The sequence below is a fragment of the Mus musculus genome, chromosome 17 (genome assembly GCF_000001635.26).
Source record: "Mus musculus strain C57BL/6J chromosome 17, GRCm38.p6 C57BL/6J".
Classification (NCBI taxonomy): domain Eukaryota; kingdom Metazoa; phylum Chordata; class Mammalia; order Rodentia; family Muridae; genus Mus; species Mus musculus.
Window position 1 is genome coordinate 28,583,965 of NC_000083.6, and position 19,813 is coordinate 28,603,777.

A 19,813-nucleotide genomic window follows, 5' to 3' on the forward strand; every position below is an offset into this window, starting at 1 on the left:
GGGGGGAGGGAGGGAGGGAGAGAGGAAGAAGAGGAGGAGGAGGAGGAGGGAGAGGAGGAGGAGGAGAGAAGAGAGAGGGGAGAGAGGAGAGAGGGGAGACAGGGGAGAGGGGAGAGAGATTTCCCCGGCTTGGCAGCAAGTACACACTGAGACATCTTGCTGGGCCCTATCATATTTAACTGACTTTTTATTTTATTTTATTTTATTTTATTTATTTATTTATTTTTTTTTTGATTTTTCGAGACAGGGTTTCTCTGTATAGCCCTGGCTGTCCTGGAACTCACTTTGTAGACCAGGCTGGCCTCGAACTCAGAGATCCACCTGCCTCTGCCTCCCGAGTGCTGGGATTAAAGGCGTGCGCCACCACGCCCGGCTCCTGACTTTTTATTTTTATTTATTTATTTTTTTTGAGACAGGGTTTCTCTGTGTAGCCCTGGCTGTCCTGGAACTCAGAAATCTGCCTACCTCTGCCTCCCAAGTGCTGGGATTAAAGGCGTGCACCACCATGCCCAGCCCTTTAACTGACTTTTTCAGGCCATTACTTCTCAGGCACGGAAAATTAGGCCTTGGATCCTTCAGAGATGAAAATCTCCCTCTGGCTTCCTGTTCTCAACTCCTCCAGGCCTGGGCCAGAGTCTCAGCACAGGGCAGAAGCCCTGCAGCAGACAGCTCCTACAGCACTGCAGTGATCCATATGAAGCTGTGTGGCAGGAGACCCAGGTTTCCTTCCCACCGGCAAGCCATTTAACTCTTTGGTGGCTCTCCACTGTTCTCAAGTTGCAGAGCAGTGATGGGGAGAGGAACATAGACCAAACACATGATCAGGAAATTCCTAAGCTCAATTTGACTTCTCATGGGAACCAAAACTCACATTTCCCACAGTGCTCCAGTTGGAACTGGCTCCTAGCTTCAGAAATTTGCCATTTACAGTAACTGTTACGGGATTATGTGGCACTTGTGAGAAACTTGGGGTCTGAAGTATCAGATGGGTCTGCGGGCCTTGGCTTAGGTGACAGTTCACTGTAGCAGATTGGGGCACTACTTCCTGAGGGGCTGTCCTCTCAGGTGACAGAGTATGGGACCTGCCCCACACGTGTATAAGCTACCAACATCCTCAGTACCAGAGGGAAGAATGGCATACAAGCTACTGGAATGGGATCCGATGTCATCACCAGTCCATAGCAGCTGGTTTACAGGAACGACCATAACCACATATTCATTTGCTAATTTTTCAGTTCCTAGTCAGGCCTCCAGGCTAGGCAAGTTTCATGAATGACAACTTGGTACCTGGGCAGCACAGCCCCCTCCCTCACTGTATGTGCCACTCATGGTGGACTCCTAGGGGGTCAGAAGTTTCCAGAAACCGCTCTACTCTCCAGTTCTCTGCAATAATACTGCAGTGATCCAAAGATGCTCCCCCCCCCCTCCCCCCGGTGTGTGGCACACCTGCCTGCAGCCTGCACTGTGTCTGGGGGCAGAACAGTGAATTTCACCAAAACCTTCAGGTTTAGACAATGGCCAGGTAAAGAGAGACTTGCAAGTCAGCTAATCGCTGAGAATTGCCTTTTTGCTCTACAGTAACAGAGACAGAATTCAATCTCAGAACTAACAATTACAGTGCTTACAGCTCTTTAACCAGCTTCACCTTTAAATTCTCAACACCTCTAATATCGCTCATCCTTGAAAATAAGCAGAATAAAAATCAGCGAAACCAATACTCGTCTCACCCTGTTGCATGGTGGCCTTGGACTTGGTGGAATAGACATGGCCATTGTGCCCCAGTCACCTAGTCAATTACCTCTGAGCAGACAAGTACAGGGAGGACCAGGGAGAAGGCTATAGCCCCTGCCCAGCCGTGGATGTGATTCCCAACACTGATAAACAGAAGCCCCTACCCAGGCAGGGTGGTACACACCTAGAACCCTAGCATTTGGTAGATACAGGGTAACTAGGAGTTTCAAGGCCATCTTTGACTGCAAGTGTGACCACCCTAAACGACTGGAGATGCTGTCTCAAAAATTGATCAAAATTCCCCTAAACAGGCCAGAGAGATGGCTCAGAGGTTAAGAGCACTGATTGCTCTCCCTTAAGTCCTGAGTTCAATTCTCAGCACCCACATGGTGGCTCACAACCATCTGTAATGCGATCCGATATCCTCTTTTGGTGTGTCTGAAGACAGCTACATGTACTTACACACACACACAAACTTTAAAAGACAGAGACGAAACCCTAGTATGGCCAGGAGCCGCCTTTAATCCTAGCCCTTGGGAGGCAGAGGCCAGTCTGGTCTACATAGTGAGTTGTAGGACAGCTAGAAAGGAAGACTCTGTCTTAAACCCCTCCAATCCCCCCACAAAGCAAACAAACCTTAAAGTTTCTTTTTTTTTGTTTGTTTTGTTTGTTTGATTGTTTTGTTTGTTTTTTCGAGACAGGGTTTTTCTGTGTAGCCCTGGCTGTCCTGGAACTCACTTTGTAGACCAGGCTGGCCTCGAACTCAGAAATCCACCTGCCTCTGCCTCCCAAATGCTGGGATTAAAGGCGTGTGCCACCACACCCGGCTCAAACCTTAAAGTTTAAAGAGATAATAAAAAGCCTAAATGGCCAATAAATCCACTAAGAAGTTTTGATTTCCCCAGTCCTCCAACATGGTAATTAAAGCAGGACATGGGACATGCCCTCTTCTGGAAACTAATCAGGCACAGCTGGAAACCCAGCACAGTTAGCCAGACCAAGGCTGAGAATGCAGCTCGGAGGCCAAGTTCTAGCCTAGCACATGCCAAGGCCCCAGATGTGATATTGTAGAGATCACTACAGGCCTTTCAAAGCTGTCCTCAACAGCCTACCCCTTCTTGGATGATACCAGAGACCTTAAAGCCACGCTTCCCCTGATTGCTGAGGTGCTCCATCTCTTAGGAATTCACCACAGTGCAAGGAGCAAGTTAGGCATGTAAATAACACACACACACACACACACAACCCCGCAACACTGCCTCCATCCTGCCAGTGGCTCTTAGCTGGAAATTTCTTGTATGTTGGGACCAGTCATTTGTCAGACAGACAGGGTAAACCGAATCCTTCCCAAGCGGATGGACGGCTGTGGGAAGAACGTGGGTCCAAGTGCACACCTGTGAGGAAGCCACATTGGCACTAGCAGTGTTCACTGTCTGGGGCAGGGTCTCCCTGAACCGTAAGCTCCATAGACTCAGCTAAGGGCTAGCCAGCAAGTCTCAGGAATCCTGTTCCCACCCCACAAAGTTGTCACGCTTCTGTATTCTCACACCTGGCCTTTTACGGCAGTGTTCATGTGGTAAATAATCACTGTCTTGAGCCATATCCCCAGCTCCTGAATTGGGGAAAGTTTTCTTACAATTTTTCAAATTACACGTTAATGCCACAATTAAAGAGCTTAGAAACAAGCCGGGCGTGGTGGCACACGCCTTTAATCCCAGCACTAGGGAGGCAGAGGCAGGCGGATTTCTGAGTTCAAGGCCAGCCTGGGCTACACAGAGAAACCCCGTCTCGAAAAACAAAACAAACAAACAAAAAAAAAAAAAGAGAGAAAAGGAAAAAGAGTTAGAGAAACAAAATTACAACCCCCACAAAGGTCAATACCTATGCTACTGTTTCATTGCATATTTAGTTAACTGCTTGGGCAACAAAGAAACCAAACTTGTGGAACCAAGCAGGTTATTAAATACTCTGTTTATTGATCTGCATTTGTGAGGACACAAACATCGCACTCAGTAGAAAGAATATAAAACGTATCAGGGCCTCGGGGGGCCTTATCTTTAACCAGGAGCCAACAGCAGTCCATCAGGGAGACCTGGCCTCTATGGCACCAACTGCTCGGCCAAGCTCAGGAGCCCACAGAAGGGCAGCTTTTGCGCCTGTCTCCTTCCACTCTCCCAGGTTCTCTGGCTCCTCAAGCAGCAAGGAGAAAGCCCTTATCTGGTGGGACTTATGTCTGGAATGAGGTTCCAGGTTCTACCCCCATTAAAATTTCCCATGGAGTCAATGATTAAAACAGACCTGCTGTTGGCTTGTGTTTCTTGGTTAGGTCACCTTAATGTCACTAGGATTTCTATAATCCCACAACTGAGATTTGCTGAGAAGGAGTTTCAGGTAGGTCTGCTATTGCTTTAGATGTCAATACAGTTGACAACCCAGAGTGGATTAAAACTGCTGTAAGATTTCCCTGCCGTTATGTGATGTCATCTGCTCTCTTTATTCTTGATAGGTGCATAGATAACCTGACTTAAAACTCTTTCTACAGGAACAAGTCTGGTTCCAGATAACCAAGCATGAGCCAATGAATGGCTGGCCAGTTCCTCAGGTGAAGTTGATGAGTTACAGGAAGCTGCTTGCTGGTGAGCCAATCATGAGGGTGACTCTCCAGTCTTCCACACAGGAAGGAGGCAGTGGTGCGTTTCAGTGAGCTTGCTTAGGGGAGCCTAGGCTTGCGACTCTGGCTTTCTCCAAGTTAGAAACTGAGCTGTTTCCAGAGTGCTATAATCAAGACCCACTTGGTCCTTGCTAAAATCTGCAAGCAGCTGTCACGTGACCCCAATCCTGTCCTTCTGATGCGTGCACGCTTCACCCCAGGAACATGTAATGTTTAGGTAATCAAGTCTATGAGGGGCCAAGCCTAAAACAAAGTTCACAAAGCCTTTTTGCATTAAGAAGAAAAAGCCTCAAGTACATTTCAATCATCTCAAAATTGATGTTTAAAAACAAAACAGAAACCTTACATTATACAAGGAAATAGCAGCATAGGATGACTCATGTCAAAACCAACAGGAAAACGATTGAGAAAAGTGCCAGCCTCTCCTCCCCTTGGCTCCTCACCCAGGATCTCAAAGGCCTCTGAGAAATGAGAACAGCACAGCCACATGGAGAAACTGAGTCAAGGCCAGAATTCTAGGCAAGGCAGGAAAGCTGTGGATGGAAGCAGAGCTGTCTGGGAAGGCCTTGGAATGTGGGAGGGAACACTCCCTGAACAGGGCAGCTCAGAAACCTTCGTCTCCTGTCTGGATCACCCCAAAGCTCGTTACAAGACAGTCAGTCCATTCAAGCTGAGCAGGCAAAGCTCCAGGAGGGCCTTCTAAATGGGAGGACAGACTGAAATGACTGTTCTTACGGCAACACAGGACACAGAAAAGGACTATTTCACAACACCTGAGGCTCCCAGTAACTGAAATTCACTGGTTCTCTTTTGTCTACATTAAAAACCAGACTCAGCTGGGCGTGGTGGCACACGCCTTTAATCCCAGCACTTGAGAGGCAGAGGCAGGCGGATTTCTGAGTTCGAGGCCAGCCTGGTCTACAAAGTGAGTTCCAGGACAGCCAGGACTACACAGAGAAATCCTGTCTCGAAAAATCAAAACAAAAAAACCAAAAAAAAAAAAAAAAAAAAAAAACAACAAAAAAAACAAAAACCAAAAAAAAAAAAAAAAAAAAAAAAAAAACAAAAACAACAGACTCAAGATTCCAGGAACTTAGTTGTGAGAAGATGAGAGGGATCCAACAATACTTTCAACAGTGATAAAATGGTACCCAAACTGGTTGCTCATCGAAAAATGTAGCATAAAAGTCGCAGGAAAAAAATGTGAGCATAGAAACCACAGATAGAATCCAGGAAGATGATGCAGCCTGGATACAGCGCATTTAATGTCTCTGCTGTTCACAGAATCCACAGCCCTCCCCTCCTCAATCTTGTGCTGGCGGCGGATGTGCACGAGAAAGTGTGACTCTCAGAGTCAGTGAATAAAGAGGATGGATGGGCTCACAGATCTTCACAGCTCTTCTTAGAAAGGGCACTGACAACCTAATAAGATGGCAGGGCAGAGGGTGAGGCTGTTCACACTTTTAGTCTTTGGCAGAGCCCAACCAAGGCCAAATTCACCTAGGATGCCCAATGGCCGTGGGAATTTCCACAGGATCAAGGAAGCAAACCCAAATGAACATGTTGGTTTAAAAAAAAAATAGAAACCCTTGAAAGAAAGAGCTTTGCCCTGAAAAAGGAGAGGGAAGTTTGAGGGGTGGGCTGGAGGGAAGGTCCATATGATGAGCTCTGCTGCAGTGGCAGGACTGGCTTAGGAGTTTAGCCAAGGATGCCGGAGACACTCAGCAGCAGTGGCTCTCTTCTCAGGCATAAGCTCCAACATGGGCAGCAGGAAATCTGTGAAGCCGGCAGCCTCCTCCTGAGGCCACTCATATTTCTCCACCAGAACCTCCAGAAGACCCCAAGGCTTCAACTTGGTGATGTGCTTCAGGTCACCTGTGGGAGACAGCACAGGCTCAGACAGTCCCCACCTCTCATGGTGTGTTCAGGCATCCCAATGGCTCAACCTTCTACAGCTCAATACTCTAGCTGCTTCAAAATGAGGCAATGATTTACAAATAAAAAGCTAACAGCATGACAGACTTGTATAAGATCACCCACACAGCTAGCAGCTTGGCCTCACTCAGAAAGCTCAGTTCAACTGCTCCTTGGGCTGGATCTTTCCCCTTCTACAAATGGTGCTCGGTTCACACCAGCGTTTGTGAGCAAGGCAGCCTCCTAGCACTGAGGTGTGCCTTCAAGCCTGAAGTGACGGTTTTCAGGCTTTTGCTTGGGTCTTGCTTATATTGCCCATATTGACCTTCAAATCCTGGCTTTGGCCTTAGGCAGCTGGGACTGGGTCCTCTTCCCTGCCCGTACAAATAACTTAAAAGCAACCAGTTACTTACTAACAACTTCCCCAGGCAAGTGATAAGAACCTCCAAGTGAGGTGACTGGGGCACCATTGACTTTGCACACAAAAGGACCCTGGAGAGCACCTTTCCACCTTCTAAGGGTGACTCAGCATTGTCACAGCTGAGGAGAAGGCATGAGGCCTGACACACCAGAGCACATAGCTCTCTACATCGAGTGAGATTTATTTTCCATTTCAGTCTCAGCTTTGAGGTGTAAGAAACACAAAACCAAACACAGTTTTAAGTAGGGGTGGGGCACAGATATAAGTTCTAAGACAGCCTGAACACACGGAAGAAACCAACCAAAAGCCAAATAAACCCAAGAGTGTAGCTGAGCGGAGCATTTGTTCACACCATCCAGCACCTGCGAAGCCACACGAGGGTTCAGGGAGTCCTTCCTGCTTTCTGCAGGAGCTAGAGGACATGACCCAGATAGACTTACCTTCTTGTTTTAGACATTTTTATTCCTTTAATGGCTGGGAACAGACAGATTGGTTTTACCTTTTTTGGTGAAAAATTCCTTGGAGTATTTTCCTGCCACAATGAGCTTGCGAGGCACCTTCCCCAGAAGTTCTATGATCAGGGCGATGTGGTCTGCATACAGACATTTCAGAGGAAAGAACAGAGCAGAATGACAGAAGTGACTTTAGACACAGCATACAGAGCGGTGCACATACCATTCTGTAAGGCACTGCATACTTGCTTTCTGACCTAAAGCAGAAGAAACAGACAGTTTATCTAATGCAGGGTCCCCTCCAAAGACAAACACCTCAGCACTGCTCTCTCCACAGTGAGATCAAGAGTCAGCCTTGGTGTGAGAAGCTCTGCTCCCTCAAATTGTGTCCCTGAGCCTGTCTGTCTCTGAGAGCGAGCGAGGAAGTCCTGTGACCATTTCCAACTGTAGCCAAAGGGCCTTGGAAGCCTGCCTATCAGCTCTGCAGCAAGTGCCAGGGGGGCAGAGATAGGGGTGAGACAGCAGTGTCAAGGTGAAGGGAAGCAGCAAACAAGGCTTCCCACGAATAGCTTCAAGGATTAGCTGGTCAACGTGAGACCAAAGCAGAGCACAGTGTTCAGGAAGCCTGAGGCCCACAAGCGTGCTGCCTGACTGTGAGCTTCCTGAGCTTAGCCACACTGCAGCTGCTCTGGAAGCCATAACCAGGATGTAGCAGAGCAAATGCCACGTCAGCATGGCAGACCTCCACAACCGCTAAGTAAAGGACCACCAAGGGAGTGCTGACCAACTGCGAGGAGGGGCAAGCACACCACCGGCACCTTTTACATAGACACTGCACTCCTTAGCTCACACTTTCCCAGGCAAGCACTTCCTTACTGGCTTTGCCTCCTCAGTGCTATGACGACATCCTTGTCCCACCCAGCTTTACGCTGGCTGCATTTCTCCTGTTTTGGGGTCTCATACAAACCTAGAGCAGTACCAGAGGCCTTTGGTGCCAACAAACGATGCCAGTTACAGTGAAAAGCAAAACAGCTACACACAAACAGCTGGCAAACGGGACTCACCTTCATCTCGTGTGTAATCCTCCCCTGAATGAGGCTCAAACAAATAGTCCCCTGTGGCTAGTTCAAAGGCCTAAGGAAGAGACAGCGCATGAAAGTATCAGAGAAACAGAACACAGCTGCAAAGCCTCTGCTATCTGATCCCAAACCTAGACGGCCACTTGAGAAGCATCTCAGATTGCTTCTGAATGACAGCTACAGACCAATAAAATGGGAAAAGGAGAAAAGCCTCCTCAGTCAGCACTGATGTTGGGGCAGCCTGAGGGAAAGGAGAGCACAGAGCACAGCAGAGCGGAGCCGACCAGCAGTGGGCTAACTGCTTCTCACCACACAACACAGCCGCACTTCAACAGACGGAGCGCTCGGAATGCTCTTTAAAACAAATGTTTAGCTGGGCATGGTGGCGCACGCCTTTGATCCCAGCACTCGGGAGGCAGAGGCACGCAGATTTCTGAGTTTGAGGACAGCCTGGTCTACAGAGTGAGTTCCAGGACAGCCAGGACTACACAGAGAAACCCTGTCTCGGCAGGGGAGGGGGGACCCAAACAAAACAAAAAAAAATTTAAAGGAAAGGCGGGAACTTGTTGTGCCTGGCGAGGCAGGACTGCCAAGAATCCGAGTCCACCTTGGGCCGCACAGTCTGGAAAATGTCCTTGTAACCTGGAATGTCTGTAGGATTCTAGCGGGATGCTCTTTACAACAAATGTTTAGCTGCTTGTTTCTTACTAGCTCTCTGGTGACTGTGGGAACAACTTTTAAGAGTTGGCTCTTTCTTTCCCTCCATGTATGTCTCAGGGCTTGGAGTCAGCTTATCAGGTGCCTTTATCCAGAGCTAGGTCATGGGCCTTCAAGACTCTTCTAGCCACCAAGAAATGGTATCTGAGATGAGTCAGATTTCATCATGGCACTCTGTAGCCAGAAATATGTAGCTTGATGACAGTGCTCTCTTCCAGGCCCCAGTTTCTCCCCGTGGCCAGCAGAGGGCGCAGCGGGTGTTGAGAGGCTGCACATAAACCACCCATGAGACAAGCAGCCCCATCCTGCACTGGAATCCTACAGAGTTGGAAACATAATTTACATTCCAGATTACACGGACATTTTCCAGACTATGCAGCCCAAGGTGGACTTGGATTCTTGGCAATCCTTCTGCCTCACCAGGCTTAACAAGTTCCCACCTCTCCTCTGTAAGCCTCTCCTCTTGGCTTACTGCTGGGACTAATAAAACAGCAATTAAAGTGTAAGTGTGCAAACCTGACACACAGGGGAGCTTCCCTGGGAGTGACACTTTCAGCAAGTGTGACACCCCCATGCCCACCAAGCTGTCTTCTCTATGTCTGGTCTTGAATTTGTACAAAGGTATAAAGGGTAACAAAATACCAAGCTAGTGCTTGTAGCCAGTTTGAGTGTGAGTTGACTTGGAAAAGCAGGAACCCAAGGCCACTGTGTAAAACCAAGTGAAGGGACTATGTCCCCAACCTGTGTGGCCTGAGCAGTCAGGGTCTTTCTGAGCACAGAAAGCTTCAACTCAAACTCAAAGCCTAGGTCCACAGGAAAGCACGCCCACTGGCTGATGTTGACAAGCACAGACTGTAACAAAGGGGAAAACTAAATCAAGGCATAAACTCCCCAGCGTAAAGCAGCGACGTGTGGATTCACAGGTGCCCGGGCTTCACACCTGACTGACCCAGACATCTGAGGAGTGGCCCCACTGCAGAGGACAGCATCCTTCCAGTGGCATCCCAAGTCTGCAAACAGGTCAAGGCTATAAGCTCAAGGACAATAGTAACCAATACAGGAAAAAGAATGCCTTTGAACAATGGCTTTCAACCCACCCCACCCCTGCCCTCACCCCACCATGCCACGCCCATGGTTTCTGACATAACACTGAGAGCAGCTGTGTGACACTCTGCTCAGTACTGCATTAGCAAACAGGGAAGGCAGTGGGCAGGGCTCACCATGCATGCTGTGCTCCAGATGTCAGCAGGGGTGTTGTAGCCAGATCCTATCAGGACTTCCAAAGACCGATACTGCCGTGTCTGGATATCTTCAGTGAAATGCTTGTGCTGAGTGAGTCAAGGAGTGGAGATCCTTAATACTCATTTATTTAAAACAGGAAGTAACTAAGGCTTACTTAACGATGGAAACTAAAGCAAGCTGTCTGCAAAACTTATTTAACAACCTGTCTTACTGCTACTCCAGATAACTTAAAATTGAGCCTTAATTTAGTTTAGACATACAGACTTAGGAATAACAATAGCTTTATTAAGAAAATAAAAATAGCCCGGCGTGGTAGCACACACCTTTAATCCCAGCACTCGGGAGGCAGAGGCAGGCAGATTTCTGAGTTCAAGGCCAGCCTGGTCTACAAAGTGAGTTCCAGGACAGCCAGGGTTATACAGAGAAACCCTGTCTCGAAAAACCAAAAAAGAAAAGAAAGGAAAGGAAAAGAAAAGAAAAGAAAAGAAAAGAAAAGAAAAGAAAAGAAAACTATTAGAGCCGGTGTGATGGCACATGCCTTCAATCCTAGCACTTGGGAGAGGCAAAGGAAGGCAAATCTCTGAATTCTACACGGCTAATCTGGTCTACATGGCTAACCAGGCCAGCCATGGTTACAATGAGGCTGTTTCAAAAAGCAAAACAAAGAAACCCAAACCAAGCAAGCAAACAAAAAATATATACAAGTAGAGAAAACAAGAGCCATCAGTGATCAGCAGGTAAGAGCCTGCCAGCAAGCAGAGAGAGAGGGGGAGAGAGGAGAGAGAGACAGAGACAAAGACAGAGACAGAGAGAGCTAGCTTACCCACACTGTCTTCTGCAATTGTTCTCTGACCCACATGCATGTTGTGGCACACTGGTGCACACATGCATGCTCCCATACAATGAACGATCAAAAGTAAACAAGCTCAAACGACAATCAAATGTGTAAAATAAGAGTACAAAAGGCAAAGTCTACAGCCCTGTTAAGACAGACAGCCATCAGAAGTGAGGCGGCGTAGCTCAGGCTGAGGCTTGACATGAGGCTTGGCAAGCAGGGCAGAAGTATTCTTAACCTAAATAAACCTTAAACAAACAGGAGGAGGAGCCCGGCCTTCAGGGCTTTGTTGCGTTTTATCCCTGGATCCCACGCCCTAGAGAGGACCAACTCTGGCAGGCTGTCCTCTGACCGCCCATGCACAGCCTCAAGTCATCTCTCCAATCCCTAGAGTTATTCCTGCTGTTGATTTCTAGTCTTTTTTTTTTTTTTTTTTAAAACATACAGTCTTCTTCTTTTAAAAAAAAGATTTGTTTATTTATTACATGTAAGTACACTGTAGCTGTCTTCAGATGCACCAGAAGAGGGCATCAGATCTCATTATAGATGGTTGTGAGCCACCATGTGGTTGCTGGGATTTGAACTCTGGACCTTCGGAAGAGCAGTCGGGTGCTCTTACCCACTGAGCCATCTCACCAGCCCCTGATTTCTAGTCTTAATTCATTGTAATGCATACATAAAAGTATCTCAACTCATCTATATTGTTAAGGCTTGCTTTGTGTCCTAGTATATGGTATATTTTAGGTACTAGTTCCACGGGCTACTAAGCATATTCATTGTCTTAGTATACGGTCTACTTTAGGTACTAGTTCCACAGGCTAAGAATATACCTTCTGCAGGGTTAGATGTCTGTCAACTGGTCAGGGTGACATATACAGTTTCCCATTACTCTTGTGCTGTTGTTCCCTTGGCCAGTATGAAGGGTCCCCTTCCCCTAATTTTTAAAAGACTTATTTTATTTATATGAATACAGGAACCCTTTATGGATAGTTGTGAGCCACCATGTGGTTACTGGTAACTGAACTCAGGGTTTCTGAAGAACACTTTGTGCTCCTAACCCCTGAGCCATCTCTCCAGTCCCAAGATTTTCCTCTCAAAGTCTATTTTGTCAGATGGCAAATTGGTACACCTACATTCTTTGTGAGTGCCCTCTGCCTGGAACCCCTTCCAAATCACCTTACCTAAGACACCTATCTTTATTGCTGAGTGATCTTGAGGAACAAAGTGACAGTTGCTGCTGTTTGGTCCAACCTGTTTCTCTCACTTTTTTTTTTCTCTATGAAATTCATGTTCATCTGCCATGGTAGCACACCTTTTACCCTAGCACTGCAGAGGCAGAAGCAGGCAGATCTCTATGAGTTCTAATCCAGTCTGGTCTACACTATGACTTCCTGGACAGCCAAGGCTATACAGTGAGACTCTGTCTCAAAGAATTCACATTTTAAAAATTATCTATTTAAGGACAGAGAGACGTTCAGTGGTTTAGAGCACTTGCCACTCTTGTTGGGTTTGGACTCACAACCCAAACTTCTTTAAACTCCAGTTCCAGGGGATCTGATGCCCTGTTCTGGCCTCCTCAGTACACAGAGATACACGAGACACACATCCAAATTCTATGCACACATGTAACTGTGAGTACATGTCGGCATGCCCAGGGAGGTGTGAGGGATGTTAATACTCTGGAGATGAAGCTACAGGCAGTTCTGGTTTGTCCAGTGTGGGTGCTGGGAATCAAATTCTGGTTCTCTGTAAGCAATAATTGTTCTTCACTGTTGAGCCATCTCTCTATGATCTGATCCATGTCTCTAAACTGCAGCATTGAGACCATTAATATTCAGAGTACAAGTCTCAAACGCAGAAATCCTCCTGCCTCTGCCTCTGGAGTGCTGGGGTTAAAGGCATGAACCACCATTGCTGAGCTGTGCTGGGACTTTTGCATGTGGGGCGATATTGTTTATAAATAACTCTTACTCTTTCAGAGGGCGTGTCTGCAATGCCCAAGCAGGACCAGGCTGCTCTGGGGCTAAGGTATCGTGTTTTTTCTCCCTCAACACTAGTTTGATTCCCTGGTGCTTCTCTGGAACTATAGTAATGCCTGGAAGCACTCACTGCCAAAGGGCAGGTCGGCAGGAAGTACCTACTTAATATATTCCTGGTACACAGGTAAGAACCCAGCACAGAGAGTGAAAAATCTACTTAAAGTCAAACCCGTACCTTCCCTAAACCACACACAGGTGTGAACTGATACATAAAAGAAAAAAACAAGGAAGCAAATAAACCCCCAAACCAAACAACAACAACAACAAAACAAAACTCAAGGTGTTTAGAGATCATATAAACTCCCATATTGAATACCGGGTGTTGGCAATTTGAATAAATAACTGAAAAATTGAGAAGCGACCAGGGTGTAGCCAGGTGGGACAGCAGTGTCAACATCAAAGTGGAAGCACTTGACAGTACGTCTGTCTGCTGAATGTGAAAGGGTGAAGACCTTACAGACATCTCAGCAGACACAATGGGAAAGGAGGTACCCAGGGCTAGGGAATGGCTACATTAGGCCTGAGTGGGACCCCAGCACCTACATAGAAGACAGGCAAGAAAGGCACACAGGAGGCTCTCTGGAGATCATAGGCAGGTCAAGCTAGCTGAAAAATGGCCAGCCCCAGGTTCAGTAAGAGACTGAGTTAAAGGAGGACTGCCCAGAAAATAATAAGAAAAATTCCGGGGGTCAGGTATGATGGTACACACCTGTAAGTCTAACAGTTGGGAACTGAGGCACAAGAATGATCTCAAGTTGGACGCAAATAGCATACTGAGAACTCAAGGACAGCCTGGTCAACTGTAAGATTTTATACAGTTGAGTGGTGTTATTGCAGCACCCCTTTAGCCCCAGCACTTGGGAGGCAGAGGCAGGCAAATCTCAGAATTAGAGGCCAGCCTGGTCTACAAAGTGAGTTCCAGAACAGCCAGGGCTATACAGAGAAACCCTGTCTTGAAAAACAAAAACACAAACTAAAGAATCCTAAAACATTTGTGCTAGGGGGTGGTGGAACACACCTTTAATCCCAGTACTTGGGAGGCAGAGACAGGCGGATCTGAGGTTTGAAACCAGCTTGGTACAAAACAACAACAACAACAACAACAACAAAATCCCAACCAACCCAAAAACCACAACTCAAAAAAAAAAAAAAAACCACTTGCATAACTACATATATGATACCAAAGAAAATGGTAATAAAAAGTTCTAATTACATGTTTTTTTGAAGGTAAGTAATGTAATACTTCATCAAAAACTTTTGAAACATAAAAAAGCACCAAGTTCTTTTTTTGTTTGTTTGTTTGTTTGTTTGTTTTTTCGAGACAGGGTTTCTCTGTGCAGCCCTGGCTGTCCTGGAACTCACTCTGTAGACCAGGCTGGCCTCGAACTCAGAAATCCGCCTGCCTCTGCCTCACAAGTGCTGGGATTAAAGGCGTGCGCCACCACTGCCCCAGCAGCACCAAGTTCTTGATGCAGCGACTCCTCACATGAGCTGGCCGGCCGCTGGGCAGCAGTCTCAAGGACGTGGCACAGAGACACTTGCCGTGGATCTGTGTCTCATCAATGCACAGCCAACTCAATCTCCTATCAGTTACTGGTAAACCAAATGTTAACTGAATTTAAAAGGATATATCTTTAAAGCCAATGTCCATGTTGAGGCTGGATGCCAAGGTTATCGGTGAGTGTGGGCAAGCAAGCAGACAGACTGAGGCCAAGAACAGGGAACAGGGTGGGGGCAGGGTGCTTTTGACCCCCCCCCCCATATTATACGATACTTTGGTAAATAAATCAAACGTTCCGAGGGCATTAGCGAGTCAGCCTGGAGTGAGTGACTTACCACCCAGCAGGCGTTCCCGAGGTCTGCGATCTTCACTTGGAGCTTCTCTGCATTTTTTGGCTCAAGGGGATTAATAAGAAAATTTCCAGCAGAGAATTTTCCTACAGACAACAGCCATTATCAGTAAAAGAGTTTAAATGAACATAAGACACAAGATACCCAAAGGGCAACCAAGGTCTCCAGGGTGAGAATCTGTCGTCGTCCCTCCCACCCCCCCAAGCAATCTCCAATGAAGCTCTTTCTAAGGCTCGCTCAAGTTTCTAGAGTACAAAGTCCCTGCATACACAACGCTTGGCTGGAGTGCATCTAAAGTTATCCACAGATTTACACACTGGAAGTAACCTGGACAACTGCTACCAGGAGATGTAGCTCAAAGGTAGAGTCCCTGCCCAGAGTAGAGTCTGTCTACCCCATCCCCACCCATCACTGTAAATAAAAAACACCTGTCTCCCCACCAAAACCCTAAACCAGACACCAGCGTAAAAATGCAGTTTTACGAAAATCCTGGCAGTCACTTGTCTAGAAAAGCCCGCACAGTGCAGAGAGGAGCTGGGGGGCCGCTGTGGTACCTTTGCTGTCCAGGGCTCCATTGGGCTCCTGCTCATCCCCAGAAGGTGTATCTGCCCGAATGCTCTCCTCCAGCTGGGTGATGTCCTGTCGGGTGAGTGACTGCTCTGCAGAGGATTGGCACACCATGGTCTCAGAGGCCGTGGGTGTGCAAGAGTCTGTGTCTTGAGATGGACTGCTGTCTCCATTTGAAGAGTTTAGGAAACTAGGTTCCTGCTTCAAAGTGTGGACATCACAGTCATTAGCATTATGCAGATCCTCTTTATGCCTCAGTGTCTCATTATTACTGTTCTCAGGGTAATTAACGACTCCAATCACTCCATTGCAATTAATCTCTGGCGCACCACCCTCTCCACCACGCTCCGTGAGTGTCTGGTCCTGGCCAATGGAATTTGACTCTTCTAAGAACAAACAGAAAAGGATGCATGTGTGTATGTGCTAGTGAGCAGCAGGACAATTCTCACATCATCAAAACACTCTCCTGAGCTTATCCTGAGTGGCAGAAAAACAAGACTAACACAACAGCCCTCTACCACCTCCTGATGGAAGGACAAAGACCTCATCTTTACCCAGTGGCTACAAAGTCTTATCTCCACTTCTGAGGAGAAAGCACCAAGTTACCCTGCAGTGTCTACCAGCTGCCTCCATTAGAGCAATGTGAACTCTTACAGGACACCCCCAGAGATGAGCTGCATACATGAAAGCAAACATTACAAACAAGATAACCCAGTGTCAAGTGTGCCATCAAGTCACTGCTGCAATGCTCTTTTATACCAAGTTTCTCTTGGGTCATTTTATTAGGTGGGTTCTCTGTCAGGGGTCTGTCAACAGGACTCTCTGATTCTTCTTGCTTGTTAGGTCTTTTTTGCCCAGGGCCCGACTCTTTCTCCATTTCCTCAATTTCCTGCATTCGCTTCTCTAGTAATTCTGCCTGGCGCTTCTGCTTCTTCTTCAATTTCTTCTTCTTATTCTTTGACATTTTGTCAGCCTGGGCGGAGATTACAAACAGATAAAGCCTTCAGGTGGCTAATCCATTAACCCTGGTTGGAGACAACTGTTAACTTTAATTATTTCCTAATCAAATTCCACTCTTTCCCTAGTATTTCATTAATGTAAAATCATCAGATTTTCTATGAAACTCAACACAAAGGACAGTAACAACAGGCCTTCATCTTCTGTGGTCTGTGGGCCTGGTACTCAGACGCCTCGCTTACAGAAGCCTCAGCAGCACAAACTCGCTGAAGACATGAGGACATTTATTGGAGAAAAATCACAGAAGCGCAGGAAATAGTCTTTTTTTTGTTTGGTTTCCAAACTCTAAACAAGCTATGACTTCACATCACCCCGTGCCCGGCGCCCAGAGAGCAGAAGTGAACACAGGAGCACTGTGTCATACTTACTGGCTTAGGCTGTGGAGCAGTGCTGACTGAAAAGGAAGGAGACAAAGCAGGTGAGAGTGCTGACAGGCAGGAGGAAGGCGGCAGGCTCAGAAAGACACTGCCAGAAGAGGGTGTCCCTCCCCACACAGCCTACATTCTCTCTAAGTGACACCCAGGAAGCTGCATTATTTTTAAAGAAAACAATCAATATACAGGAAGTAGCTAAACTTTAAGTGGTTTTGTGTTCTAAAGACAGTCTCAGGGGGTGGGTATGGGGGACTTTTGGGATAGCATTGAAAATGTAAACGAGGAAAATACCTAATTAAAAAAAAAAAAAAGATAGTCTCGATGGGCAGTGGTGGTGCACGCCTTTAATCCCAGCACTTGGGAGGCAGAGGCAGGTGGATTTCTGAGTTTGAGGCCAGCCTGGTCTACAGAGTGAGTTCCAGGACAGGCAGGGCTACACAGAGAAACCCTGTCTCAACCCCCACTGCTCCCTGCTTTAAAAAAAAAAAAAAAAAGACAGGGTCTCAATATGTGGAGCTGGCTGGCCTCAATCTCAGAATCACTTGCCTCTGCTGAAATGAAAGCATGTGCCGTCCTCCCAGTTGAGGGCAGAACGTTCTCTCCACCCGCACGGTCTATCATGGGTCTCACAGCTATGCCAGCCCCGAGAGAGGATTCCCACCTCTCCACCATGCCCTTTGGCACCCATGTGGCTTTGTGCACACTGTGCATGTATGTTGAGAACTGAGAACCTCTGTGGAGTTGGCTCTACTTCCAACTTTACCTGGGTTCTAGGGATCAAATGCTGCTCACCACTTTGCACAGCAATGCCTTTACCTGCTAGCTTACTGCCAGCTTTAAAGGGGAAGGTAGGTGATAGATATAAAGAGCTAAACAGTCACCACGTGGCATGTTGTGGGGAACAGTTTATCGTAGATGTTTCATCATCCCTCCAAAAGCACTAACTGTGGTTTAAAGCATGATATAAAAACCCACCCTCTTCTCATCTTACAAAACTGAACTCTAGTCACCACCTTTCATCTCCTGTGTTCTTTCAATGAAGTACCAATTAAAGGCCCAATAATTAAGGACTGCACTGCCGAGGGAAAGCAGCACAGCAGCTGTCAGAACCACTGAGCATAGCGCCACTTGCTTCGCCCGGCTGCACCACGGGAGTCCAACTCCCACAGTTCCTAACTGGGCCAAGGTCTCCTCGATAAACACAATCCAGCAGCACTTGCTACTTGACAGTGTCAGTAGGTGAGCATGTGTGAGCACCAAGAGGCAAACCACAGCCAGCCACCCAGGGAGCACCCAGTGTCATACAGCTACAATCTAGGCCCCGGGGAGCCTAAGACAGAAAGATCAGGCATTCAAATTCAGCCTGGCCTACATACTGTATAAGAAGACATCCTAAAAAATGAAAATGACAGTGGTCAGAAGCCTGGTTTAGCAGGCAAAGACAGATGCTGCCTCAGTACCTTGGTCTGACCCCCAGGAACCACGTGGCAGAGAAAACTAACTCCTGAAAGCTGTCCTAACACCCACATATACTGAGCTACATGCCCCTACAAAGGAGTCAATCAAATGGAAAAGCCCATCAAATAAAAACACTCTAAAACAATAATGTAAGTCAGCTATTTTACTATATCGAATACTTTTTATCTAAAAAAATAACAACTGTTCATTTTCTTCCCATTTGGAAGAAATACCAGTCTCTTTAATGTTGTTACTATCTCTAAAATAATCAGTGAGTACAATTCTGCTGTTTTGTGAACAAATGAAAACAGAAATTCCTCCTGAGGGTCTGACTCAAGCAAAGCACCCCATGTACCTGCAGACCCCGATGGTGGGGGAGCTCCTGAGCGCTGCCACTCTGTGGCCTCTGCAGCCAGCCTTCGAATGTACTGCTCATTCACAGACAACAAGATGTTCTCTGGTTTGATGTCCGTGTGGATGATCCGGCACTTGGTGTGTAAGTAATCCAGGCCCTGTAGCACCTAAGTGAGAATAAAGCAGGAGCTTCAGTAACACACGGTCCAAGCCTGCTGGGAAAGGAAGAGTCACAACGCACAGAGAGAGGGTTCGCAGGTGCAGCTGGCCCAGCAGCGAAGAGCATTGGGTTCTTCTTCCAGAAGACCCAGGCTCAATTCCCAGCAACCATATGACAGCTCACAAGCACCTTAAACTCCAGCTTAAGGGAATGCTCATCTGGACTCTGCCTATGCATGACGTAGACATGGAGGCAAACACCACACAGACATAAGAAAAAAACAAACTAAAACAAAAGCCCACAATGCCAAGTTTTCTTGTCTCCACACTCGCATGCAGACAATTTCCAAGTGAGTCACTTCCCAGCCCGATCCTCAGTCTGTGTTTTGTCAGGAGAAAACACCGGAGGTTTTTAAATAAAGATACCATCAGCCAGGTGTAGTGGTGAAACCCTCTAATCCCAGCACCCAGGAGGCAGAAGCAAACTTAAGTTCTGGGGCAGCGTGGTCTACATAACATAGTTAGATACTTCTCAAAGAGGCAGGCAATAGAGGGGAGGGGTATCCCACATAGCAATAACCAACATACATACTTGCTGAATAATTTTTTTGACACAAGGCAGCGGAAGCCCCTGATAGTTGGACTTGATGATCCACTTGAGTAGATGATGCCCCAAAACCTCAAACACCATGCAGATATCTAGGAGTTCATTAAGGAAAAAAAAAAAAAAAAAAAAAAAAGAGGCCCAAGGAAGCAGGTAGACTCCAGCATCAACAGTCTTTTCAGTCACAGAACTACTTTAAAAAAGTTGGTTTAGGGGGCTGGTGAGATGGCTCAGTGGGTAAGAGCACCCGACTGCTCTTCCAAAGGTCCGAAGTTCAAATCCCAGCAACCACATGGCGGCTCACAACCACCCATAATGAGATCTGGTG

At 47.0% G+C, this 19,813-nt stretch overlaps 1 protein-coding gene across 4 annotated transcripts in view; it reads right to left on the reverse strand.

The window, feature by feature from the left end:
* Positions 1-3,683: 3,683 nt before the first annotated feature.
* Srpk1 (serine/arginine-rich protein specific kinase 1) overlaps positions 3,684-19,813 on the reverse strand; it is a 34,881-nt gene continuing 18,751 nt past the window's right edge. Inside the window, exons 7-16 of one of the 4 annotated variants that reach the window (NM_016795.4) lie at positions 19,474-19,580; positions 18,724-18,889; positions 16,905-16,930; positions 16,279-16,492; positions 15,507-15,905; positions 14,938-15,038; positions 10,206-10,313; positions 8,254-8,323; positions 7,237-7,329; positions 5,624-6,277 (exon numbers count right to left, since the gene is read on the reverse strand). In NM_016795.4, the coding sequence (NP_058075.2) occupies positions 6,093-6,277; positions 7,237-7,329; positions 8,254-8,323; positions 10,206-10,313; positions 14,938-15,038; positions 15,507-15,905; positions 16,279-16,492; positions 16,905-16,930; positions 18,724-18,889; positions 19,474-19,580 (1,469 nt within the window). In that variant the 3' untranslated portion in view covers positions 5,624-6,092. The other 3 variants (XR_385308.4, XM_006523958.4, XM_011246337.3) reach the window with 3 other exon arrangements.